The sequence below is a fragment of the Ammospiza nelsoni genome, chromosome 3 (genome assembly GCF_027579445.1).
Source record: "Ammospiza nelsoni isolate bAmmNel1 chromosome 3, bAmmNel1.pri, whole genome shotgun sequence".
Taxonomy (NCBI): domain Eukaryota; kingdom Metazoa; phylum Chordata; class Aves; order Passeriformes; family Passerellidae; genus Ammospiza; species Ammospiza nelsoni.
In genome coordinates this window covers 41,842,281-41,870,184 of record NC_080635.1, presented here as the reverse complement: position 1 = coordinate 41,870,184, position 27,904 = coordinate 41,842,281, and the positions used below count along the sequence as shown (strand labels likewise).

Below are 27,904 nucleotides of genomic sequence, written 5' to 3'. Positions count from 1 at the left end.
ACTGTTGACTAAAGAAGTCTTAGTGTAAGAAGATATCTGGACAGTGTGAAATGCTACTTTTTATAATAAAAAAACCTCATTTTCTTTCTATGCTATGTAGTTCTAGTTAGCTGTTTTACTTTATGTCTAATTAGACACTTAATTTTTGTCTTTGAAGACCTTAGGGCTCTATGAATAAATTCCAAGTTTCCAGAAATGAAGAAATAAATATTTGTCGCTTTAATTGCTTTCAGACTCGTTCTTACTAGCTCTCTTTGAACTGTAGACTCTGAGGCACATTTTGACCCTAATGCTGAAATTGGATTTTCTAACATAAAACTCTCTGTCCATGCCGAATCTCAATGCCTGTATTCATAGCTCACACAGACTGACCCATATCACAAACCCAGAAGTTTTTCAGCATAGCAGGTTGCTGCATGAATAGCAAAAAACACATGGGTAATGTACGAAATTCTCTTCCCTTTTCTTTTTACACTTTTCAACAAAGCCTAGGATTTTGCTTACAACGCTGTCTTTGAAACACATTTTAAATTCAAGATTAAATTTATGCCTTCCAACTGTGAAGGCACCAAAGCTTGAAGCAGTAGCCTGTAGGGCATCATCATTGAAAGGAGTAGCAGGAGACAGGATAAAGCAATTTGGTTCTTATACATAACATCAGTCTAATAACCACTTGTGAGTCCCTGAATATTAACCTTCATGCAAAATTTGTTTTAGAGTAAGTTCTCATTATGCAAGTGATGCTGGTCCAGGGGCAAATCCAAAGAGTTTTGCAAACCTGTGAGTGGTGGCTGGATGCAAACCCAGACCTGATATTTTTTGCAGACTGAGTTATTTTCAGATACAAGATCCTGCATCAGGCATAATACAAACTAGAATTTGTAGAATTTGTTTATAGTTGATACCTTAATTTAAGTATCTACAGAGATTGATATTCCTAATAAAAAATCAATGCTGCTGAGCAATATACTGTAATGCTTTACTACCAAAAAATACATTTGTGAGTTGGGCTGCCAGCACTCTGTACATCTACTCCTCTTCCACTGCAGTACTTCCTAATGTAATCATTGCCAAGAAGATTGTATTTCTCAACCCCCATGAATATATTATTAGCCACCTTAGTCTTTCTGTGGCTCAGTTCTGACTTATAAAATCGAGATTAGCAATGGTATCTTTCCTCTCTCCTCTTGTCTTTAAGAGTTTAGATGAGGCCTGTTTCAGTTTGTTACTGTTGTGATCAGCTGCTTTGATCTTACGTGAAATCCTCCCATCCTTGTGTGTCTGTGGTGTGTTAAGATTTAAAATTGCATCTGATTAGGTTAAAAATTACATAAAATTATCTAGGTACCAAAGAAGAAACACCTCAGGAAATCCCAAATGTGAATGATAAAATTGTGTGGTTGATTTTCTCCCTTTAATAGCCCACTTCATTAGAACTTTTTAGGTACTAATAATGCTAGGTAAAAGACTACAAATGAGGGAGTTGGCAAAGATATTCTGATGTAGTTGTATATAAATGAATGAGATAGGACTAGTTAATAGTCTAGAATGCTTTGTTCCATATCTCTTGGGAGTGTATCTTGGAGGCATCACTAAGGTTTAAATTAGGTATATTTGATATATGATGAAGTATGCTTTATTACTTTATTTGGAGAAAAGAAGATATTTTCTTTACCGAAAAATTACTTTTAGAAATGTATGCTATTGGTATTGTACTGAATTTGTTGTCTTGGTCTACACTTCATACCAGAGGGCTTGCAGAACAGAATGTATTGTATGAAGCAGTGGTAGCAACTATCTGAAGCATTTTGGTTTCCAGTGTGATTGGTATTTCAATTATATATTACTCAAGTTTTATCTTATGTGTCCGTACTGTTTAACTAAGATAGGCTTTAACAGGAAACATCTGGAGAAAACAGCATTAGTAATGTTTACTGAGGAGAAGGCAGGACTGACATTGCTTGGCAGAACAAAATCCATAGCAGAGAATGAATGACAGGCTGTGACAGCCTCTCTGCCAGCTGTTGATGGAGAAAATCTACTTCTTTCCAAAGAGGAACACAGTTTTGTTTTGGTCTTGAGCCTGAGGTTTTTTGGATTCCTTGGTAATGTGGTTGGCTGTTAGGCCCATTATCCTAGAAGTGAACAGATAAATATTGCTTTCTTGATTGTACAGTCATGACTTTGAGTGTGCTGTTACATCACTGTCTCTTTGGGTGTATCTTTGAAGATGGCTGAAAATCTTGGCTTTTGTAGGTTATTTTATGAAGCATGGAGTTATCTGAGTATGAGCACATTAATTGTTCTTGTGTGCTTTGTGGTCAGTTCAGGCCACTGCTTATCTAGGCCAGTACACCTCAGACCTGACCACCACAAAACCAGATTAGCAGCTGAGAGAGGTGGAGGATGATTTTTTGATGCCTATAGATGTATTGTTATTTAACTACTACTGAACAACTTTTTTTTTCAAACTGAATTTTATGAGTCTGTAATTTTTTACTGTGTTAACACTGAATTTTGCTGATGCTTTTGAGAGATAGGAGGAAGTGTGAGAAATTAGCCATTTTGCTAAAGAAAACTAATTTTATAAAAGATAATGCCCCATGTTCAACTGTAGACAAAACAGGAAGGTGAAGTAGATATGCATACCCAATGTTCATTTTGGAATGCATACAGTGGTGAGGTGCTAAAAGTGGATATATAGTTTATATAGTTTTATATCCACAGGGCTTGTGTTTTCTATATGTGTACTTCTTGGTCTCAGTTCTTGACAGTAGTTGAATTTTGGGTATGATTGGTACATCTGGTACAAACATCTGGTTGAAGGTCCTTGGCAGCATCTGAATCTTTCAGTACTGCTGTCAGTCAACACCAGTGCACAAGCAGGAAATGCAGTTATTGGAACTATTGATACAGAGCAGAATCCTAGCAGCAGTCAGAAAAGAGCCAAAGTGGGTGTGATACAACCATGCTGTTTCATAGTGAGATGTGAATTCTTAGAAAAAAGTCTTCCATTTATAATTCTGTACTCTGACAACACTTTGTGTGTTCTAAAAGTAAAGGCAACCTAAATTCAGTGGTGCATGGTGCTGAATAAATTTCATACTAAAACAAATAAAAACAATCACATACATTAGGCCTTAAAATTAGCAAATTAAATAGAAACTGAATTGGCAAAAATTACAATTTGGAACCTTCACAGAAGGGTGGCTTAGAGAGGGAAGTCAGATATGGTTTATGTAATTTTTTTTAGTGAGGAAAATTCAAATGTGTTATCTATAACTGCCAGAAGATTGATACATTTGAAAAATATCCCCTGCATCTTGGAAGATGACTGATATGTGTAATATTATTTTAATAATAAAGAGCATTAATAATGTTCACTGTCACTCATTTTTTTAGTTATGTCAAAGGAAATCATATGGAAACTGGGATCTTACAGTAGTGGGAAGTTTCCTGTGACTACCAGAAAGAGCCTCCATAAGAGTCATTAAAAAGGAAAGGGACTCTGAGAGGGTGTACTGTACTCAACATTTTGGTGCCAGGCTTGATTAGACTTTCCATGCTACCATGTGGTAAGTGTATAAGATATCTTGGGACTGAAGAGCATTAATCAGTGCTTAGGATACTTATGAAATCTGTTTTATTATGTGTGGATTTGGCCCCAATACCTATAGTTAAGGTAGTCTAACACTTTCCACTATAATTCTGTTTTCAGTTGCTTATAAGTAAGAACATTCTGGGCTGAAACTTTCCATGCTCAGTGTCTGCTTCAGGTTAATTGTTATTTTTCTTTAGTGTAAGTAGTTCATGAGCTTTTTTAGCCTGAAATTGAGGAAAAATACATGGTTCAGTGGAATATGTGCCCCAGTATAAATAGGGAGTGATGGAGTGCAAGTCAAACACATGTCATGTACTGCAGGATTATGCACCAAGTTTGATGGCACTGATGGAAGCAAATGGGCGATAATGCCTTATTAATAATGACAGATGTCTTTTATAAAAACATGTTAGATTACCAAGGGACTCTATCCCTCAATCAAGGGACTTGATTATATTTCTGTCTTCTGTAGCTCATTTGAAATATTAGGAAAAATAGTCACAGAAAAATGATGACATTGGCCAGTCCATGCAAAACATGAGGAAAACATCTCTATTTGTGTAAGGCCAAATTAGGTATCTTAGATATCAATGTCTTTCTGTTTGTTTGTTAGTTGTGTTCTTTTCCTATGATTTGTTTGTAAAATACACACTTCAGCTTAAAGCCACAGCAGCAACAAAGGGTTTTACTTGAAACTGGTGTTGCTTTTCTGATCCCTGTGCAAAAGCTGATAACAAGGAGAATTCTTCTGTTATTAGTCAAGTGCTTATGATTTGCTTTCCCCTCTTTCCTATCCCAGGAGGCTGTAGGAGTGTAAGTAGTTTGACACAAATGTTTATGACCATGGGTTGGACTAGGGGGCAATGGGAACAGATGGGAACAAGTTTCCTTTGAAGTTAGAGTGTGAGAAAACAGAGGAAAGAATTTACAGTGAAACGCTGCAGATAAAACATCAATTTATCTAGCACACTCTGTCTACCAATGCAGTAGAATTAAGTAATTTTCCATTTGGGTACAAATTCCTCCACTCAGGGAAGGGCCTTTGTCTTTCTTCCCTGTCTCTTGGTACAAGTCTAGGGAAGAAAGCAGAAGCTTGTGTATACTTGTAGGGTGCTAAATACACTGTCACACTCTGGGTTACTGAAAACTGACTACTCCAAATGTTCTTCAAATGTCTAGTGAAAGGAAATACAAGTAAGTATGTGGTTATGGGTCCAGGAAACTTCTTTGGAAGCTGTTGGTGCAGGTAAATTATTTTTACTTTTGGCTGACCCTCAGCAAGAATTGGAAAGGAAATACCAATATCTACTGAATCAGTATTTTTATTAGACAAATTTCGTCTTAATATAAAAAAAGGGGATTGACTTTGGCTAAAGTCTAAAACATTATATGCACATATGCATTTTGGGTATTGCTGAATGCTTCCTAGACTGTTTTGTTTTCTTTTTCATTCCATGTGGTTTGCTGAAAATCTGTTTTTCCTCTGTCATTGATTTCATATTTTCAAGCTTTTTTTATTCTTCTGTGGCTAGTGTTAATGGTTAATCATTTATTTTTCAGTTACTGTTATTTCCTTTTTTTTCTGTAGAAAAGAATATGCTAAAATAATCTGGTAAGTATAGAACAGAAAAACCATTTGGATGACATCAGAAAATACAGCAAAACTAAAATGATGGCACACTGTAGCAGAAGGATGTTTATACTGGAGTTATTCCTCTTGTTATGAGTGTTAGTTCTGTTAAAATATAATTCTCTTTTGGGTTTATGTTTTATTTTGTTTTTAAACTTTTGAAGTTAAAAATGAATGTACTTTCAATCTTTAACCAAGTTAACTTTTATTCTCCAAATTTAGATTGTCACTGACTAGTTTAAATATCTATGGCTAGAGCTACTTAAACAGAAGCTGGTTTTACCCACTTTTATATGATGATGTTGTTCTTTTAATCAGATTTTATTGTCTTGCACGTCAGAATTACTCAGAAAATTACCATTACTTTTCCTTTCAGTTATTGGAAGAGATGATACCTGCTACAATGTAATAAACTATTCTTGCATGTAGCTAGAGACTCTGCTCCTTTTTCTGTTGAACCGTAACACCTAAATATATAAGATTTACGGGGCTAGGAATACAGTACTGGAAAGACGTTTAGCAGTAGTTCCATTAGGATAGGTTTGTAAGAGTGATCAATGGGCAGGTTGTGTTCCCTGCCATGTTTTGTGTGTTTTGCCTAGCAGCTGTTCAATATGAGCATAGAGTCTTTGTGGTAAAGGTCAGAGGAAAGGGCTTTCCCATATCTGGTCTTTCCCAGGGCTTTGGTGGTTAGCTACAGGTGGGTTTCTGCCAGTGGCTGCTTGTCATGACTTTCCTCTGATCCAATGAATCTGGCTATACAATGTGGCAATTTAGGAAAGTGCTGCATCCCAGCCTAATCTCTAGCTCAGAGCTAAGAATCATCCCTTGAAAGGTGGGATGTAAGGGTTTGAGTGCTTTTTAGGCTGAGAAGTGTGACTACAGCACCAAATACACTCTCGCTAGATTGTAATTAAGCTGCATGACTGCTTGATAGCATTTTTGAAAGAAAGGTATGAGCCAAATGGTTGATTTAGAAACAGTGTGGAAGAGAATAAATTACCATAATACCTGGGTTTAACAAACTTTGGAGTTTTGTTCAAAAAATAGTGAAATATTATCACATCTATTTTACAGAGTGGAACAGGGACATAAAGATTAAGCCAAAAATGAACATGGTCCTTCCCAAATTAAACTAAGGATCTGGAATGGAAAACTAATTTTTACTGGATAATTCTGGCAAATTTCTGCAAGCCACTGGATTATGATGGAAAAATTTCAACTTCACTAATGCCTGTCTGTGATATGTTCTATTGGTTAAAAGATGGAGCATGTTCTTTGTGAATCAGAACTTTGTGCTCTTGATTCTTGCTATCATTGACTTTGCCTCTTCTCTGTTACTCCTTCCAAAAAAGGGAACTGAAGCCTAAAGAGGCTACCTGAAACAGAGGCTAGACAAGAGTTAAAGGAATAAAGTAGATATTTATTAAAAAGCCTTGCAAGGATACACCCTGGGCAGTACAAGACCTAAACAGATATGAAAGTCATCAATATCTTAGAACTGATTTCTATAATTTGGGATAATTTAGCAAATGCTTAAATTAACTAAAAAAAAAAAAAAGTATTTATGAAAAGAATAATGCACTCTTTCCCCAATAAATAACTAAACATTAGGTGTACTTCAAGAGGCAGGTAAAAAAAAAGTACCCTTTAAAAACACATTTTAAAATATGTTCTGTGGAATTTAAATACCTTTTTTAAAGTGGAATCTAATACCTTCTAAATGAGATAACTCCAATGATTAAAATTTTCTAACTTCTTTGTAGGCTTTATATTTAGAGTTACTGTACTATAACTTAATGCTTCAAGAATGTGGTTATTTTTTAATACTGAACATACCAACTCATTGTTTTTTAGGCTTATATATATGAAATGCGTTCAAGCACTTTTTTGCAAAAACTGGGGAGACACACAGAATCTGTAATCAATGTCAGTTTTAATCCCTCATCTCCACAGGTAAGCCATTACTTTTTTTCCTCTTTGTAATGAAAGCACTCAAAATAACTCAAAGGCCTGAAAGATTTAAAAAGTAATATTATTTCAAGTGTGCTGTGTCAGAATAGGTATTGAAATTGCTTTATCACAATATTTTGAAAAACTGTTACTGTTGTGCGTTGAACCTTTTAGATATCTATGGGTGAAAAGTACTTCAAAGAAATTGGCATTATGCAGTAACAATTTCTATTTGTTTAGTGATCATTGTACTGTGTTAACAGCATTACATTTCAGTGTAATGGTTTAATTGCAGTGCAGCAATATGTACAAAGAGGTTTATTTTCTAAGTATTATTTTGACACTCAAGCTTCCCTGCAGCTAGTTTATCATGTGAATTCTTTGTATGCTGTTTTTAAAGAAGTTAAATCCTATGGATGTACCCTCTTTGTTTTCATATATTGAATTTGTACTGAAGCCTTATACTTTCAACTTTTTTGTTCCTTACTTTAACGACAGAAAAATGGTCACTATATATATTTATGTAAGAGTGGACAGTAGCTTCTGTTTACTTCACTGCCTCCTCACCACTGACTGTGCTTGTTGCTATTAAAGATAGTTATGGAGTAAATAACATTCCTTTACTTGTAGGAGTATTGTAACATTTATATAGCTCCTTCCATGTGTAAATATAGATGCGAGCACTTCTGTGATTTTAGAAATTCTGGAAGTTTTATGCGTTATGTATATATTGTGTGAACTGACAAATTGTTGATTGCTGTCTTAGGGTTAACATTACGTCTTTCCAGTGTTTGGATTCAGCAATGTTATATTCAACCAAATTGTATGGTTTATTAAACTTTGCAAATCAAGAATAGTGCAAGGTTTAGCTCTGAACATATTTCTGCAAAAAGGTATACTATAAGAATAATGACTGTAGTCTTGCAGAACTCTGATCTGCGGGCCAGCTGCTGGAATGCATTTTAGTGGAAAATGTCTGATTGGAGTTCAGTTTTTAGAAGTCTAGGCTCAATTGCAGTAGTAGTGTGAATCAAGACTTGGAAATAATTAAGTTCGGGAAAATCAGGGGGACAGAATCTACAAATGGTGTAAAATAAGCTTTGGCTGTGGCTCCAAGCCAGACTGGTATGGGAGTGTGCCTTGAGGCACAAACCCTTTAATACTGAATTTTATCAAACATTACACAGTCAATTAAGTATTATAGTTAGAGCCAAATCTGAAGTTCAGACCTTTTTCTTGAAGAGCTCTTTCCTGAGAAACCAGGCTTGTGGTCTTGAACCAGCTGATGGCTTTCCCCATAGATATTCTCGTGGGGAAAGATTTCAAAGATGGTTTTATCAGAAACACTTTACTAATAGCAAGGAATGTGTTAAACTGCTGCAAATTTACAGATGAAATGTAAATTTGATTAACCAAATAATTCTGCACTCCAAAATGCTTTCGAAGTAATTGTTTTTGTGGGAGTTACAGAAACAAAAACCAATCCAAAAAACCCAAAAATCTACCTGAGTTTTCCAACATAGAATTTAGCATGAAATTACATTCCAAGGCACTAGGAGAAGCTGCTAAGCAATGCAATGATAAGCCTGTATTTAGAAAAGAAGAAGACCACAAATTAATCAGAAAAGAGTAGTCCCATACCTTGAAAGAAAGACTTTGTTTTAGGCAGTCAGAGTTTCCAATACCGGAAGATTTTTGTACACATTTCTACTACTGGTTGGGGATTTAAAATTGACTCTATTGTTGTTTCATCCAATGTTTGAATTAATGCAATTAAGATTTATATTGGATTCTGAACTGCCACTGCATAAAGTCCCATTGCATTCAAAGGGAAACACTGGCAGGAGAAAGCAAAATGGGTGAAAAAAAGAAAGTGGCTGATGAGTGAAATTCAGATATTATAACTAAGTCTTTTGCTGTGGAAACATCCAGCCAAAAGTGTGGTGTTCTGTCAGTGCTCCAGTTCAGTTGTTGCTTGCCCAGCACCTGTCCATGAGGTAGCTTATTCCAACCATTTTTATAACTCTCACTTGCATAAGTGTTCTTCCAGAAAAGAGGGAAAAACCCTGGATGGATATGAGATTATTATAGGGGGCATTGTTGCTTTCATCATAGGTACTCTGAAATAATTATAAAATGATTGCTATGAAAGCTGGAGAAGGGGAATAAGCTAGAAAATTTGCACTTATCTTAATTTTCAAGATGATTTTTCAGTTTTGGCTTCTTGTTGTCACTTCCTGGTTTTCACTTATTGTTCAAAACTTAATTAGGGAAGAATATTTATCTTACCAAAACCATTAGTAGCATTTCAATCTATTTTAGAGAGTATACATTAAGAGTTATTGTAGTGTTTAGCTATAGTAACTGTAGTTATTAACTATAACACATTTAGTCAGTCTAAATTAAAAAAGGGGTGAGTCTTATGTACTAAATATGGAAACAATAAGTAATCTCTGTGATTTTGAAGCAGGATAAAAGCAAATGGGGACTCTATTCTCATCTGCTGGTTTTGTGAAGTTGAATATTGGTATATGCTATGATGATAGTTATTTTTTCATGACAGAATCAGGACTTTGAAATCAGTGTGCATTGCTAGCACCCCATTGAAACACTATGGGAGGTAGTTTCATGCTTTTGGTGAGCTGAGCCTACACAGTTGGTCAGCTGGCCTGGCTGAGAACCTTCTGAAGCAGAGTATAATTTAATTGAGTGACAAATCAGAAATGACCAAGAAAGAGAGAGACTATTTAAATGTTCTTCCTATTTAAAGAGATGTCAGCATGTTCTCATGCATCTTGATATCAATTCTTAAACTCTCTGCTCATTTCACAAACCTGTTCTCTTTTGTTAAATATTCCTTATACAGTTTAGGAGTAATGCAGTCTTTGTAGGAAGACTGTCTTTGCCAAAGACTGTACTGCAGTTTATGTCTGGTGAGAAGATATTTCCTTTACCAACATTCAGCCAAAGGAGACAGTTGCATTTAAAAAAAAATATAGAGCCTCCTGCTGACCTTTTCTGAGGATGAATGTATTTCTGTCCTTGTCTTCTTGAACTGTTAGCCGAATCTGTGTACTCACATTTGGTTAATCTCAATGAAGTGAATGATGATAGCGACCGGAAATTTCCTAAATTTAACAAACATACCGGTTTAATTTTCTATTCAAATTACTGAAGTATCAGTCTGATTAAATTTTAACAATATTTTATTTTTATTCACCATCATATTCAATATCCTTCTCTTTTTCATCCTCAAATGTACAGATTTATTGTCATAGTATTATTAAAAAAAAGAAGGGACAGCAGTTAATGCAGTTTGTCCTAATATTTCATGCGTTGTTATAGATCAGCTTGTAAATGGTACCAAGATACTCATATAAAGCAGTTCAAGGCAGCTGCATGTGCCCTTTCTTATTCTGTAAGACTCGAAGGCTTATGAGAAGTAGAAATTGGGGTAAAAAGATCTCTTCAAATGGAACAGCACCTGCAGTATTGTTGAACAAACCAATCACTGGGACACGACAAACTTTAGGGGTTTTTTTATGTTAGATGGTGATTTAAAAATAAATTATTGGCAGTCATTGACTGATACAACTGTGTTGTATACAAGCCTACCACATGTTAAAAATCTTGAGATAGTCTTCAGGTTTGGAGAAATGGATAACCGTTCAACTTTCAAACTTTCAACAGTTAAATGGATTTAGAAATCGAGTCAAAGCAGAGAAGTGCCAGTCTAAGTATCTTGGGGGAAAAGAGGATCTTCAGCTCTACCCACCTTTGGGAGATTCTCAAAGTGGGCTTGGTTTCCTATAGTGTCTTGTTTGGCTGCTGCCTTTGAGCCAGTGGTTATATTTGCAGATCTTGGCTCTTGCCATCTTAAAAACTGCTTTGACAGAAAAGAATGCAGATCTTTGGGCTGTTCCACTCTCCAGCTACAAGGGCTGCTGAGCCTGTGGATAACTAGGCTATTTGTGTGACACAGCAGATAGTCCTACTGAATTTATTCCAATCCCTGAGAATTCAAAATTGAGTTCATCACTGAACAAGTATGTCACTGTTTATAGCAGGAGGATAATTGCTTTTGCAGTTTCTAACAAACTCCAATAATGTTGTGTATCAATGTATTAAAATATGAGTTGGTGTTGTTTAGTGCAAAAAACTGTTTATACCAAAAAATTCTTGCAAATAAATATGAAAAACATATGAAGAAGCATGGCAGATTTTTAAAGAGAAAGAAAGAACCTTCTATAAGCTAGGAAGGACAATATAATTCAGTTCAATCATTGAATGCTCTATGCATTTTAACTGTGTTGCCAGCAAAAAACAGCTGTACACCACATGATTTTAGATAAATATGCTTGCAGGGGCAAGCATCTCAAGTCATAGCACATTTGTCATAAAATCTTTATGGTACGTCTTACAAAGGTAGATACTTTATTGAATGGCACTAGTAGGCTGCAAGGGCTGGTTTGGAATGATTGGTTACTCTGCTGTTCCATGTGAGTTCTGTTTACCAAGTATCTAGACAGGCTTCCCTGTGGACTGGAAAGAGAGAGGATTGGCTGTGAGTGGGAAGGAAAGGCACTAACTGTAGTGATGGGGATAATTTGGAGAACAGACAGCTTCTTGGAAACTGTCAGACAGAGAGTGAAGAGAGAATGGTGGAGACTAAGAACTGGAGGAGAACATATGTATGGAGTGATGATGTTGGAGAGAAGAAGAGAGTGCCTAGAGGGAGGGAACAAAAGCCCTGAGTAAGAGATGAAAACTGCAAGGTTAAGAATTGTGGTTTCTGAACTTCTGGTTAAGCCTTGTTTCAGAAAGAGATAGGGAAAGTGAGATGCCTGTCACCTGGTTTTCAGAGCTGCTGAGAGCAGGAGGTTGCTCTTAACAGTTCTGAAAATTGGTGTGTTCAGTGTCTCAGAAAAAACCCCATCTTTTCAAAGGAAATAAAGGGAAGCTTCCAGATGAGATAAACCTCACTTGCTCCCTTTACACACTACAACACCTGTCTTTTAAAAGCCAATAATACAATATTGAAAGGGGATAAGCGAGTATCTGCTTTTAATGCTCCATGAAGGGGCATGTAAAAAAGTATTCTGTGAACTATACTTTGAATACAGTCTCCTCCTCTGTCCAGAGGAGCTGAAATTTGCCAAACAGGAAGAACGAAAGGACTAATGGTTAGGAGTTTGTTCAGCTACATTTTTCATAGAGAAATAGAATTTTCAATTTAATTATCTTATATAGCACTTTAGGAAGCTATCAAGGTATCTTATTTCTCTTTCTTGAAAAGTTTTGTATTTAACTCACTCAACAGATAGTATTCATAGAATGCAGTTGAACATTTGTCGATACTAGAAACCATTCTGTGGGAAGTTCCAATTTAAAGTTTCTGGGCTTTTCATGTAGAACAGGTACAAAGCTTCTTCCTCCATTTCAATTAAAATTCCAGCATTTGCATTCTAAGATTCTCCCTTCTTACATAGTCTTTGAGAAATTTAAAGCCAAATTAATTGGCAGTCATGGTGCAAACGTATAGTGGATGTATAACAAATCAGAGTTCAGCCATTAAAATATATTTAGATGAAGTACAACCAAAATGAAGCGTGGAATAAGCTGCATTCTAAATGAGCTTTTGGAAAAGGGAAAGCTAAGTCTTAGTTAACAGATTAAATATGAAAAGAAAAACAGACTCAACTTCTGTCTTAAATTAAAATAGCAACATAAAATGATTCCAGCTGACTGATGGAGTATGATATAGCCACACCAAATATCTTGGCCCAGCTCCTGGCTGTATCTGAACTGTGTTCAGCATAAAGGGAGAAAGGCGCGAAGCAAAAATTCTTTAAAGCTGCCTTTTGTGCCTCTCTTCTTCCAGTCCACTTCGTAAAGTACAGCAGTCTCAGAAGTGCTTGATTCTGCCCTCCCTAACAAGTTTTCCCTGTGAGCTGATCTGGCAACTGGGGGGACTTTTGCTTTGCCTTCTTGCTTTCAGGGCTGTGCTGTGTGGTGGGGTAGGCAGGGAAAAGTACATATTGGTAAGGGGATCTTGTGGCCCTTTCTCTTATCTCATAGAAATATTCAACATCTGCAATCACCACTAGTTGCTGTGCTTCTGAAGAGTGGAGTTTGAAATATTTTAAAATTATGGTAATACATGCATTAAAATGCTAATTTTGTCACCTGAAGGGACTGGTTAATTGGTGCTTTTTCATAAATCATTCACAATGTTTCTGCCTGGAATATTGTAGTTGCTGAAACACTGTGACATGGTTTTTTGCAGAATTGTAGTTGTATTCTATCCAGCTAGTTATTTGCAAATGTAAGAAGATTTCTTGAAAGAAATAGATAATTTCCCTGCTGATATATTGTGCCATGCCATGCCATGCCATGCCATATCATACCACACCAGAAACAAACACAAATCTGGGACTTATTCCAACAGTTAACATCTGGGGCAAATCACACTCTGCCACTGCCTTTTTCTTCTGTGACACGGTCCATTGCAGAGAGAAGCTAGATATGGAGAAAGAAAAGTGACAATTATGAAGACTCTTTTAAAATGTCAACATGATGTGTGTGATTCTTTAACCTGAATCATAGAATGTCTTGGGTAGAAGGTACATTAAATACAAGCTATTCCAAATCACTCTGCCATGGACAGGGTTGCCACTCATAAGACCAGGTTGCTGAGGACCTCATCCAATTTGATCTTTAACCCTTCCAGGGATGGGATATCCACAACTTTCCTGGCCAACCTGTGCCATTCCTTCACTACTCTCTGAGTAAAGCATTTCTTCCAAGCATCTAACCTAAATCTCTCTTTCAATTTAAACCACCCCGCCATGTCCTATCACTATTTAAATGTATAAAGTGTCACTCTCCTTTTTTTTAAAACACTTTAAGTGCTGAAGGACCATAATAAGATCTTCCTGGAGCCACCTTTCCCCCAGGACGAACAACACCAGCTCTCTCAGCTTGTTTTAGGAGAGGTGCTCCACTCCTCTGATCATTTTGTGGATATACTCCAACCTCACATCTTTCTTGTGCTGAGGACCCAAGAGCTAGATGCATTATCCCAGCTTAGGTTTCCTTGAGAGCAGAGTAAAGGTGGAGAATCACGTTCCTTGACCTTCTGGCATCCAGCCAATTCCTTATCTACCCTTCAAATCCGCCTTTCAAATCCATGTCTCTCCAGCTGAGAGACAAGGATGTCATGTGGGCCCTTGTCAAAGGCCTTGCCACAAGCCCAGATAGATGACAACAGTCAGTTTTCCCTTGTGGACCATTGCAGTCACTCCATCATAGCAGGTTTTCAAACTCTGTGAGGAGCAGCTAAGGACTTTGAGCTTGTTTATTTTGGAGAAAAGAGGCTGAGCAGTGACCTCATTGCTCTTTACAGCTTCATGATGAGGGAAAATGAAAGCATTGATCTCTTTTCCCTAGTGTCCAGTGACAGGACATGTGGGAATGGCTCAAGGATACATCCATTAGAGGAGGTTGAGTTGATGTGATGAAACATTTCTTTAGAGAGAGAGTGGTGAAACACAGGAACAGGTCAATGCACAATGCTTGAATATCATGCTTTAATTTTTGGTCAGCCCTGAAGTGATTAGGAAATTGGATTAGATGATACTTGTGAGTCTCTTCCATTTTGATTCTGTTCTGTTCTATTTAATTCTAATTCTAATTAAATTTCTAATTCAAATTTAAATTTGAATTTTATTGTTTCTATCTCCTCCTTTCCCAAGCAGTATGTGCTGAGGAAATCTCTCATATTTCTTCCCAGCCCTGCATTAGTAGAAGGGACTGAATAGCTAATCATGTTCCACCCTAGGTGTTGTCTTCTCCCCCTTTGTGAGAAGAAGGCATGAACCTTCTGATGGGTGTGAGAGCTGTGGATCGTTCTATGATGATTTGAAGGACTGAACAAAATTTGCAAAAAGCATGTGGGAAGTGTGGTTTTTAAAGTTTGTGTTCATCAAGTTCGACTGGGTTTCCACAGGATGTCAAACCTCTGCATCTCTGACACTTGCAAGGCTCAAAGTGCTCAGTCTGAAGCAGGTGTACTCCTGAACTAAATGGTTACAAATGTTTTTGAGGTGGGCGATACCAATACCTGTTCATTTCCCTGTGGATTTTGTTCCCCTTGTAATCAGTTTTAGAAATGCCTGACCTATTTTCTGTGAGAAAAAAAGCTAAAACAAGAGAGCTTGAGAACAGCAGTGCTCATCAGGGCAGAGGACCATCGGCCCAATGCTCTTCTTCAAAGTGCTCAGCCATCACTGTCGGAAGGAAAGCTTATGAGTGGTGCAGGGCTGCTCCTGCTGGGATCCAGAGAGTGTAGGCCTCCTCTGGCTGGGACTGGCATTCTCTGGAGCCTCTAACCAGCCACACAGTGTCCTGCCAAGGACCCAGGGGATTTGTCTCAGCTCATCCTGGGCCCTGCAGTCCTGTCTGAGTGATGCTGTAGGTGTGTCCACTTGTGTCCTTGTTTCCTTGGTGGGCCTGGGACCCACACTGCAGATAGCTGCTCTATGGGTGCCTCAAACTGGGTCAGAGTTTCTTAGGCAAAACTCCAGGCATAACATAACATAATTATTCAATTTTATTCTATTTCCTGTACTCACCATGAGCTGAATAAAGATGAGACTATCATTTGCCTGAAATGCCTGGGGTTTTCAGCTCCAAAACCACTTTCAAGGACACGTCACAAAGATTACAAGTGGAAACAAGATTTTTATTTATTTTCTTTTGTCTTTCTGAATCTGTTTCAGAGCCAATGCTCACAAGAATTAAAACTGTCCCACAATATTCAGATTATTCAAGTTTTCTTACAGCTAATGCAGACATGTCAAATCCTATCATTTAATGGTCTTTTCTGAATCCCAATAATGTGTTAAAATCTATTTATTCATTATTATGGATTACTGAGTACAACTTTAAATAAGATAAAAATTATTTTACAAGCCAGTTTTTCTCTTGGCATGACTCTATAGACTTTGCTCTCATGAGGTCTCTATCTTGTGTCTTTCTAAAGTGAAGGAATTATTTTTGTATTAAAAATGCTTAAAGATAGGACTGTCTTTTTATCTAGAATTTTGGGACAAAGTAAAGCCTTTTGCTTATTAACTAGTTAAAACTCAAGCATCCATTTAGAAAATTACTTAACTCGTTCAAGGGAAGTACAATTGCTCTGATGCAGAGACTTTGAGAAATGACAAGGATAGCTAAATCCTAAAGAAATATCTGGAGTTGTGTCTACCCAGATTTGTCTGAATAGGTGTATGTATTTATCATCTATGTGTACCATATATTGTACCTAGACACATTAAAAATGCACTTAAAATTAATGAAAGAAGTACCTTTCGATAAAGTGTGAAATCTGTGAAATTCTACATTGAATTAATAGTGCCAGGAAAATTGTTTTTAATAAAGCTGGCAGTTTGATTTCTACAGACATTTGACCCTGATTAGAGAAAACAGTTTTATTAATACATTTATAATATGTTGTTTTTTTGCTTTCAAATTTAGCAATTTAATTAAATATGAAATTTTGAAACAAGTGGAAAATAAAATTACTTTGTTGTGCAACTTTTACTAACACAGGTCCTAAAAACTGACTAGTGAAATATGAATCTTATTTCTCACTGTTATGCCAAGATAAATTTCTGGCAAAGACTTTTTATTAGTGTATCCAAAAGCTGATAGAGTGCTCATAGTTTTAAATCTCAAATTATAAATTTGTATATTCAGCAGAAATAGATTTTTTTCCCCTTGTTTACAGTCAAGACGGAATCATCTGTGGTCTCACAGTGTATATTTAAAACTCATGGCCATAAATTCAACAATATTTGTTAGGACTAGACCTTACATTTTAATTAGGGAATAGGAAGTTTCCTGAGTTGTAACACAGGTTTGTCAAGTATGGTTTTCTCAGACATAAACTCTATGGATCATCTAAAGATTTAAAGAACTTCCTTCTTCTTTATATTCCATTATGTAGTTCTGTTTTCACTCATCTTTAAGTGTTTTTTCTGTTTGTGTTTTGGGTTTTTTCTCATTTTAAGCATTAAATAAAAAAAATGGGGGAGACCTTTCAGAATGTTGAAATTTGCTTGAGATATTTTAGTGTTCAGAAACTTCACAGATAAGGTGAAAATTAGTAGATCTACTATCAATATGAAAATGTTCCTCACCGGAAAAATTGTTAAAAGAAAAATTATTGATATGCTATTGATATGCTGATAGCATATTTCCCAGGATGAGCAATGGACTCCACGGAGAGAATAATTCCTGAATATCTATGGCAGTTCAAAAGTTTTGAAGGCCAGCCTTTCCATACCATTTTTGCCCCTAGTCCTATACAGTCTGGCCTAATGAAGGCAGTGAAAAATTATATATCATATTAAACCTTTGGTTTTAGGCAAGGGATTCCTTGTACAAATGCTGATCCTGTGTAGCAGTTTGAGTACATGAGCCTTCATTAACTCTGTCTCAGCAGTGGGCCTGCAAAGGCACCAGTTGGTCTTCACTGGTTTAAAATAGATCACACTGAAATGTAACACATGAGATGTTGCTTTTTGAAATTAAAATCCTAGGTTTGAGATAGCATGATGAGTGTAGGATAGGAGCCTTTGTAGAGCAGAGTAATTGAAATGCAATTACCCACTTTGACTTTGGACAGAACACTGAGGATGAGAAGTCTGTAGTAGATAAAAGCAACATCTGATTCCAGTTATCAGATTTTAGCTAACCTTTCTATATTAAAGAATTTTTCAAATAAATGTATGATGCCAAATATAATAAATAGTATGATAATAAAAAAATGAAACAGAAATTGTAGAGCTATTATTCTAAGAGAAGGCATAGAGCAAGATTACAATTTATACAAAGAGTATGTCATAAATGTTACCCTTTCAAGGGCACATGTTTCTTAGAATTTCAAATTCCTTAGGAGTAGAATTAGAATTAGAGTTAGAATTCCTTAGGAGTAATACACAGAACTGTCAGGCAAATCTTGAGAACTTCCAAGAAGATGTACTGTAAACTAAAATTCACACTATACATGGCAGCAGTTTATTGTGTCTGGAGCATATTACATTTTCTTCTGTGATTCTAACTAGAAGTTGCATTCCTTCCATTCTATCTTCATGACTGTTTTAATATGAAGTTTGATACAAAATTGAGAAACTTTTTTGTTTTGTTTGAGAGGCAGTCCAAAAGTCTATAGGAATACATCAGTTGCAACAATAGATTCCTATAAATGCCTGTCATGCAAAAAAGTAATAGTTACAAAGTGTTAAAAAATCATTTTTTCATAGGGTGGTTTTAGAGAAATAACTTTAGTACTCATCATAAGGATAAAAAAAAAAGTACCTAATGAGGGACACCCAAGCTGTAGTTTGTTACAGAATTCATAAGGATTTCTGAAATCTCTTATTTTTTTTGCGGAATACTGTTTTTTGAGTATGAAATAAGAACATGGACTATCTTTTATTTTGCTGTAATCTAGATGTGATCTAGAAGTTTTGAATAGGTTCCAGCTAGAGGCATCTCCTCTGAAATGTAGGTTTTTCCATCACTAATTTATGTAAGTAGCTGTGATACTTACTGAAAGAAGTGCTTTTCACTTCAAGTGTGTTCTCTTTCCAAACTTCAGACTTACTCTATATTTGAAGGTTGGAACAAATTCTGTCCATGAAATGACTCAACTTCAAAATGTTTTGTTTGCACTGCAGAATATGATACACTCTCCATTGGGAAGCTGCTAGCCTGGCATGTTTAGCTAGTTTTCCCGCTGACTTACCAAGTGTTATGCAAGCATTGCTATCCCATGACTTGAACAGCTCCTGTTACTTTTACTTTGAATATGGACACAGAGTTTTAAACCTCTTATAAATAATAAAGTCCTTCATGGAAGTTAAGTGCAATATTTCAAGATACAAAGGTCTGTATGAAATAAATATGATTCCACTTTTTCTTCAAGTGTGAGTTATATGCCTTTATTCTTTTTAAACAGAATATCTTTTTCTTTTGAAAATATTCAAATATTCAATATGTCATGTAAGACCGTGGTTAGTCTTTTGAATTTGCTATCTGAGAAATATTTTCTAGAAAAAGGTGGATTACCCAGCAATAAAATGAACTTGCTTTCTGTAGACATATAGCTATAGGGTGGAGTAATTAATGAACAAAATAAATTTTGAATCCCAGGCTGTATTATACAGGCACATATACACATTATAAATCTCTCAGCCACAGAGTATGAGTATCATCGAGAGGAAAAGAAAACCTTTATGAAAGGAAGCAATGCTGGATTAAGAAAACCCCTCATTGTCTAAATCAGGTTGTATATTACGGAACTGTGATGTGTATTAGAACAGCTAAAATCTTACACATATGCTATTTTAAAAGGAAAAATAATTATTAAACTTCAAGGAAAATATCCTTAATATGTAACCAATATATTAAAATTGACCGATGTGATGGAGTTTTGTACAGTGAAATGAGTCATGTTATCTTCTGTTTGCATGTCAGGAGAGGTAATGCAATTATCTAGAGCTAGCATTTCTGGCCTCTCTTTAAGAAGGAAATGCAAAAAAAAAGAATGTGATGAAGTCTGAAGAAAAAAAGACTTCTTCAGGAGCAAGTCAAAGAAAACAAATGTTGATATATTTGTTAAATTACATAGTTAAGAGAAATGCTAGAAGAGGAAGAGGTTTTTGTTAACTTGTAATGTTATGGGGGAAAATTTAAAGAAGACAGAGATTTTTATTTATTTCAATGAAAAGTTTTATAAACAAACTATATTATATCAGATCTGAATTCCATTTGATTGACACAACAATCAGCTGGCCAGCCTACCTTAGTGCTTACAGCTGAAGTGAAAAACTGTCATAGTTTTAAAGGTCCCACTTCTGTAAACACATCCTGTTCCATTGAGTTATTTTGGGAGTTGTAACATGCAGTGGTTTCAAAGAAGTTGTGCCAATAAGTAGAGCATAAAAAATAGTATTGAAAATTACTTAATTTAATTTAGTAGGGAATTATGTGGCAAAGTGCCTTTCAACTTAACCTCATGTATGCCTTTATTTCTGACATGATTTGATTTGTTAAATGTTTTCTATTTTGTGCCTGATGGACACAAAGTGTGGCCTTACAGTTCAGATGGAGAACAAATGAGGGTCCCTCAGTTATAGTCAAAATGTAGAATGAAGGGCTTCTTAAGAGCAGAATTTAAGTTACAGGTCATTAATGGATGATATTCAAGCCATGTCCAATGTGCATCCTTTCATTTTCTTTTCCACCATGCTTCTACGTTACAAGCTTCCAGATTTAACAATTGGAAAGATCTGAAAGTAAAAATAAATTCTGCTACAGTTAAAACTAAGAGAACAGCAAAGTGACTGGGAGTTATACAGTATTAGTGCAAACAATATTCTGTTGGAGTATAGCTGGACCATACAGCAATGCTCATGACAAATGCTCCATAGATGATGGTGGCTCTTTATTAATAGTGATATTGGAGTCTGGAAATGTAAGTAGATTGCAAAAACATGTAGCCCATATTAATGAATCAGAAGTTGTACTTTTCCAGGCTTTCATACATAAAGAGTGTAAGGTATCCGCAATGGATGTTGGCTTATGGACTGAATAGCAGGATATAAAAACACTCAAGTGATTTAGGCTTCTAGCTTACAAATCCTTTCTGAAGATGGAATTGGAAGCTGCTCTTAAGTCAATTATTTATTTACCATTTATTCATTTCTTAGATCTTTTATTCAGTATTTGAGCTTTTAGTCCTTTGAGTCAACTTATGGAGACTCACTGTTGTTGAATGGCTTGAGTCACATTCCTCAAGCAAACCAATAATGGGTGGTCATAACACATTGGTAGTCTGGGAGAGTCCATTAATAACAAATAGCTCCTAAATAGGATGTGTCATGGGTGGTCCAAGAGTTTCCTGCAAAGGACAGTTTCTGGAAGAAACCATGGCTTGAATGAGAGTAATGTTTATAGGCATGTTCTTGTTTAACTCCTCTAAGCATGGCTAGCCTTGTGACAGCCACTCATTTGGGAAGGAGACATTATAGGAAAAGAAGAAACTGCATACATAATGACTCCACATGAAACAGTCTCACAGGTCGCAGTCTCTCTTGTAGGCATACTTTGGTGAACTGGGGTTTTATATTTCAGTGAGGAAAATCAGAGTTTACAACTCAGTTTGTAATTATGGAGGCAGGTATGGCTCCTGGATTGTGATAAAGTAGTGAAAGATCTGAATACTTGATTACACATCTTGCAATATCTTTAGAAATAAATAAACTCTTTACATTAATTGGTACAGTTGCATTCTCCTGAAAGAACACAGTTTTACTTCACAATACTGTATACAGTTGCACCCTTGAGCTTCTCTATTGCCAAACCACAGAATTTTTCCACTTTGAAGTTGAAAGAAATTTGTGTGCCAAAAAAGCTGTGGAGAACTGTTGATTTGAATTATGTAGTATGGAAGTGAATCACCTTGGTTACCTTCTTATTAGAGGAGAGCTTCTTTTTGTTGACACTTTCTTAAGAAGGACACTTCAGTAGTGCAGCTCCTTTGTTTAAAAATCTCTTCTATCACTTGTGATTTCAGTGCCTTCCATGTATTCCTCATATGCCAATGCACTGATCAGTTCTTAGTGGTTTATGTTAATATATTTATGTCAGAGATGGAAAATTGAAATCTAGCCGTGATAAATGAGCAAAGTAGCCAATTTTTTTCTTTTCATTAGTCTGGGTACTATATATTTATTCTCCATTAAAGGTAGTCTATGTCTTTCTTTTTATAAAATGCCAATCCAGAAACAGAAAAAAAAAAAGTTTTAAGTGGAAACAAATGAAGAAAAAAACAGAATAACATGTTGCTATAAACAGCTATTAGGGCTGAATCATACTAGAGTTTTGTGGATGTTTTCATTTTAGAGTGTCATTTGTTTACTAATTTCTGACTTTTTTTCTTTTTGGTCAAATTACTAACACATGTTTTCTCAGCTCTCAAGAAAAAGTGTTTTCATATTTTTTAAGGAATAAGTGAGCAAAAAGACATTCTTTGCACTTTTTGTGTGCTTGCTCTTGTCTGTCTTGAAAAATGTTTCAGTAACATGAAATATCTGCTACAATCATAGCAAGGATCTAGTGTTTTCATAAAGTATCTTTTAGTAGTTTATGAGAAGACACTGTTGCAGCTCTCTACTACATTATGCTGTATATCTTCAGTAAACCTGGCAAGAGTCTACACTGCTCAATTTTTTTTGTGGGAGATAAAAGAAATCACAAAGAAAGAGAAAGGAAGTATACTACATTCGTATTTGATTAATTCTGACACACAAAGTGGTCTTAAGGGCAGTTAGGAGTGAGGTATTGGTAATTTTTATATTTAGTACTGCAAGAAAATAAACCAGTCTATTTAGTTATTGAAATATGTAACATGCTTCCATTTTTTCTTATACCCCTATTTCCCTAGCAATATGAGAATAGAGACAGACTAATGAAGTCTTTCTTTTAGCTGCAATTAGGGTTTGTTCTTTTTTTTTTTTTTCTGTCATTTCCTGTTCAGAAAACTGTAGTTCATGAGGTTACAAATCTGAAAAGTTGTTTCTAAGTCAACATTGATTATTGAATTTGCAAGCTGAAATTTGAAAGCATATTTAACTTTATTGCAAGTTTGTTTGATAAAGAATTCAGAAAAACCAGCTCTTGGTTTCATTTATTTCTAAAATTCATAATGTGAATCTGAAACCATTACCTCACAACAGGTTGATTTCACAATTAATTTCTTGGATGGTATATTAGTGTTGATGAAAGAGTAAATTATTCCCTTTTTGATTTTGAATTCATATCACTGTTGTGGGGTACAGTGTCTTACTTGTGAGTAAGTAAGACTTCCTATATGCACACACACTTGTAGAGATCATCAGAAAATCTATAATTTGCCATCTTATTCCAAAGAAAGCTTCAGGTCTAACTAGTATTCAGTACCTTGAACCATTTGTGTCTGCTATTATAGTCTGCTTATAATTGTGATGATATAAACATTGCCAATTGTCATTGAAGACATTTATTTCCTCACAATTTAAAGAAATGCAGATATTTTAAATTTGTTAATTAACTTTTCCAGCAAAATAAAACCTTTTTTTTTTTTTTTTTCTGATCGATAATGGCAAAGAATTCTTTAGTGGAATTGAAGTAAATGAAAGCAAATTAATGATCTTTTTGTGCTTTCACATGTTTGAATATTTCTAAATGAGAGTCAAATTAGGCAGCAATCTTTTCCTCTCAGTACAGCTGAAAAAATATTTTTTGCACAGCTAGATCTGATACCATGTGTGGATAATTAAATCTTGTGGAACTGTTGACAACCCTTTGTGATTTCCATGTGTCCTTATCCAAGCTGCCCCATTTTAATTTCAAGGAGTTTCTTATTAGTAAGTGGCTCAGCTGGACAGTATGTAATACTACTTTGCTTTGGAAATTCAGCAGTGATGAAATGTCATTTTTGGCTTACCTTTGAAAGTCAATACAAATGCTCCCAAACACAGTTTGAAAAGAAAGTATATACTGACTTAGTTAACAATACAGCTCCTGATTATAACTGTCCATATTGAAAATCACTTGCCAGTGATACAAAGGTGCCATATTGTAACTCTTTCAGGGACTGTTGATGACATCTGCCAGCTCAGTAGTAGGTTTTCAAAAGATGAACAAATTTTAGTTTTTGCAAACAAAAATTTCAGAAAGTGAAATATTTGCAGAGTAGCTCATGTGTCTCTGTCTCATTTTAATGAACTGTGGATGCTGAGGATAATAATGAGTGGTAGCCCGATATTATCAGCACTCTAATTTTGTTCCTTGTCTTATATCAAGTAACAGAACGAGATCAATCATAAAAGTGTTTGCAGTAAAACTAAACTGCTACTTCCATCTTTGCTGGTTTGTTTTTTAATGATTTTCTATGCAGGAATTATGACAATGGAAAATTTTTGAGTTGCCAGCTTTCTTAAGAAATTGTTGTGTGTCAAGAGTTGCACGCTTGTCAAAATTATTGACAGGGCACTGATGTTGCCAGAAATACAGCCACCATCCAGGCTTCTGCATAGCTTTGGATCTGTAAGGAAACTTGTGCATGGAAACTGCTTTGGAAACAGCATGGTGGAGAGTCAGAAATGGAATGGGATAGAGGTGGGAAGGAAGGATGACAGTGAATTAAATGTAGGTAAGAAAGATGTAACAAGGGAAAAAATACCCCACATGAACCCACAGGGAAAATAGAGCGGACAGAAATACCTATTTTCACAGAATTCTAGACATTTTTTAAGGATGTATTTCTTTTGGACAAGCACTAGGAAATTTTCTAAACCTCCAGCAGATGAGCCAGAGCATTTGCAACAAGGCAAGAATATATACATTTTTTAAAAAAATGTCTTCATGAACATTCTTTGTGTGTCTGCTTGTCACAGCACTCGGAGATTGAGTGATTATCTTCACTTGCTATAGACGGTCTCCTGCTGTGGAGTAATTCTATGGTCAATGTGTGGGCAGTTGAGAGTATTGGAATTTCACATCAGTCCCACACTCAGCATGCCCAAAGCTAAATCTTCACATTCTTAATCTGTGTTTGGCATTATTAATTGTTATTGAATGCCCACTTTGGGCTTTTTTTTGAAGGTATGCAAATAACATTATTATTGCTGATGTAATGTGGTCCTTTTCTTTAAATTGAGAGGTTATATAAAGACTATGGATTATATATAACTACATATGAAATGTTTTGAAAAAAAGAGTTTCTCGCTCTGTAAGTCTATATGGAGGCTTTGGTGATTCTGCAAAAAAAACTTTATCAAACATGGACATTTTCTCCTAATAACCTTCAAGATTTAATATTTTCAAAGACTAACAGTATACCTTATGTTCTCCTACTTTATACTACCCTGACAGGTAACCCCAAAGACTATTACATTTATAAACTCTTTGGAAGAAATTTTCTTTTGCACTCAAGCATCATCTTTTTTGGTTTTCCCATGATACCTATTAATTTAGTTTTGAATTTCAGATATCTATCCATGCAAGTAAAAATACATTATGTAGTACTACTTAACATGTTGCAGCATTCTACAGCTGTTTTGTTTTGAATGTAATGGCAGGCTAAGGAATTACTTGTTGCATTTATGTCTGACACAGATGAGTTGTGCTCCTGTAAGCAAGATGCTCAAAGCTTGATGCAGGAACAAACTTTGAAAATTTGGTAGTGAAAATTCTTAGCTTGCAGTGAAAAAAAGGAAGGGAAGGTGGTGCATAGTCAGTTTTGGTTTGAATCAAGGGATAGCAATGGTGAAAAAAAGGAAGGATTCAGGCAATTAACCAGATGAGGTAAAATGACATGGTTGCAATGAGTCCTAGACCTAGATAAATGTTTTAGCAGTTTAAAATAATGTGGAAGACCATATCTTGAGATCCTAAGGAGAAAAAAATTGGAGGACTAGCACATAACCTAGAAGTGATGATGTAGAAGGGCATTTAAGTTGCAAATAATCTCCAAGTTACCTGTCCCAGTGAAAAGTTACTGTCTACAATGATGGAGAAGGTTTGAATAAAAATTGCAGTGAAAGAGAAATATCCTTGTTCTAATCTTGTTGGAGTTAAAATAATGGTGAATCATTAGGCTGGCATGGAGATTAGTCTGGAAGAGAGGTTTAGCTCTGAGTTGTGATTAGAGAAATAGTGGCTTGACACTATTTAAAGTTAATATCTAAGAGAAACATAAGAATATTCCTGTGAAATGTTGTTGGGGAACTCACTGGGAGATAAGAATGCTCTTCTGAGGGACTGATAAAAGATAATCAGGACAGAGAAGAAACATGGAATCCAAGAGAGATCTAAAGTCTAGGAAAAGCATTATCAGCTGTATGGAAGGCAGCTTGATAGATAGAAGCAAGTACAGATGACACATTTTCTGTCAGTTATGTCTAGGACCAGATCATTGGAAAGAATATCAGGAATTGTTTCAGTGGAATTCAAGGGCAAAAGGTATGTTAGACAAGAGAACTGCACAAAAACCCTCACCAAACCTGACTCTAAACAGTTCATGCTTTGTTATTAAGTAAATGAGAGATGATCTGTAACTGGAGAAACAAATGCGGCCCACTGGAGGACTTTCAGGGACACAGAAAATAAGGAATGGTTACATTGGAAGGAGGAAGAGTCAGATGACATTGATATGTTAATAAGGAATGGAGACAATAAAGGAAGTAAATTAATGTGTGAGACTGGGCCCCTGAGGCAAGGGAAGGAGTACAGAAGAGGAATATCTCAACTGACAAGGCAGCACTGCAGTAGGGGAAAAGAAAACTATGAGAAAAGTAGAAAATACTGTGGAGAAATAGGGATGATTAGAAAAGAAACTGTAGTGATTGAAACAATGAAATTTCATGCTAGAAAAGAAGCATTATTTAACCAGGGTAGTAACTTCACCAAAAGCAAGGAAAGAAGATTCTCAAATTCTCTATTGAAGTGCTTGCTGACCATTCCTATAGGTAAACCATTTCAATTCATCTGCTCAGCTGAAGCAGCACAGTTAGCCAGGTCACTCCTTCATGTACATGCATAATAAACAAACCTAGTCTGTCATTAGGGCAAGGGTACTTCAATTGCAATTCTTGCTAGCCCATATTTTATCTTCCTTAGAACTTGTCTTTGAGATCTGTACTCATAAATGTGCAAACGATAACCTTTCAAGAAAAATGCTGATAGATCTTTACAAATTTTTTTATTTAATCTTTTTAGGTATTACATATCTTCTTGCAAAGTGCTGTGAAACTCATGCTTTGGGGATGCGGATGGAGGAGTATTGTCTTCTTTAAGAGTCTTTAAAATGCTTTCCTCTCAATTTTAACATACGTCAGTCTGAGTCTCTTAAAAAAAATTCTTTATTAGCTGTGTAGGGCAATATGATATTCCTTATGGACTAAATTTTATAGGCATGATGGCAGCCCAAGGATATACTATTTCAAAGTTACCCATCAGTCTTACAACTACTTAAAGTTCTGACTTTTTCAAATGAAATAAGAACCAAGGCAAAGTATTTTCTTTATGTATACAATTCTTACTAGTTTGAACTTATGCCATTAGTGTTTAGATTTTTACATGCCAAAATAGTTATACTTTATGTTCTCCCATATGGAATAGTAGATTTTCAGAAGGCTAATTGCACCATCCTACCCTATGTTTATATATGGAACATATTATTAATCTGGGTGCTTATGTTTATTCAAAAGGTACCTTTGGAAGGTGACACATTAGCACTGGCATGCCTGTCAAACCTTGACAGTTTCATGGTCTTGGCTTTGTACTGGCACTTAAAAAAAAGAAGAGGAGATTATTTTTTTCCATTTGAAATTTTTTTTTTTCCTGAAGGAAATACATCTACTAGGTGAAAATATAATAAAATTTCTATCTGGTTTTGATGACTCTATCATGTAAAGGAGAAATCTTGCTCAGGCAAAACTACAGAGAAAACGTACCAAGATCACAAGCTTGTATATTAGACAGGGATTTGAGTAAAAATTAATCTTCAAAAGTAATAGAAATTTTTTCCACCAGACTACTAAGCCATTATGTAAAATAGTTATATACAATTAAACTCACAAAACATAACAAAAAGAAGTTGAAGTAGA

At 35.6% G+C, this 27,904-nt stretch overlaps 1 protein-coding gene across 1 annotated transcript in view; it reads left to right on the top strand.

The window, feature by feature from the left end:
- WDR27 (WD repeat domain 27) overlaps window positions 1–27,904 on the top strand; it is a 90,667-nt gene that overhangs the window by 43,306 nt on the left and 19,457 nt on the right. The window contains exon 23 of the mRNA XM_059468750.1: window positions 7,089–7,187. Within this exon, the coding sequence (XP_059324733.1) occupies window positions 7,089–7,187 (99 nt within the window). The remainder of the gene's footprint in view (window positions 1–7,088; window positions 7,188–27,904) is intronic.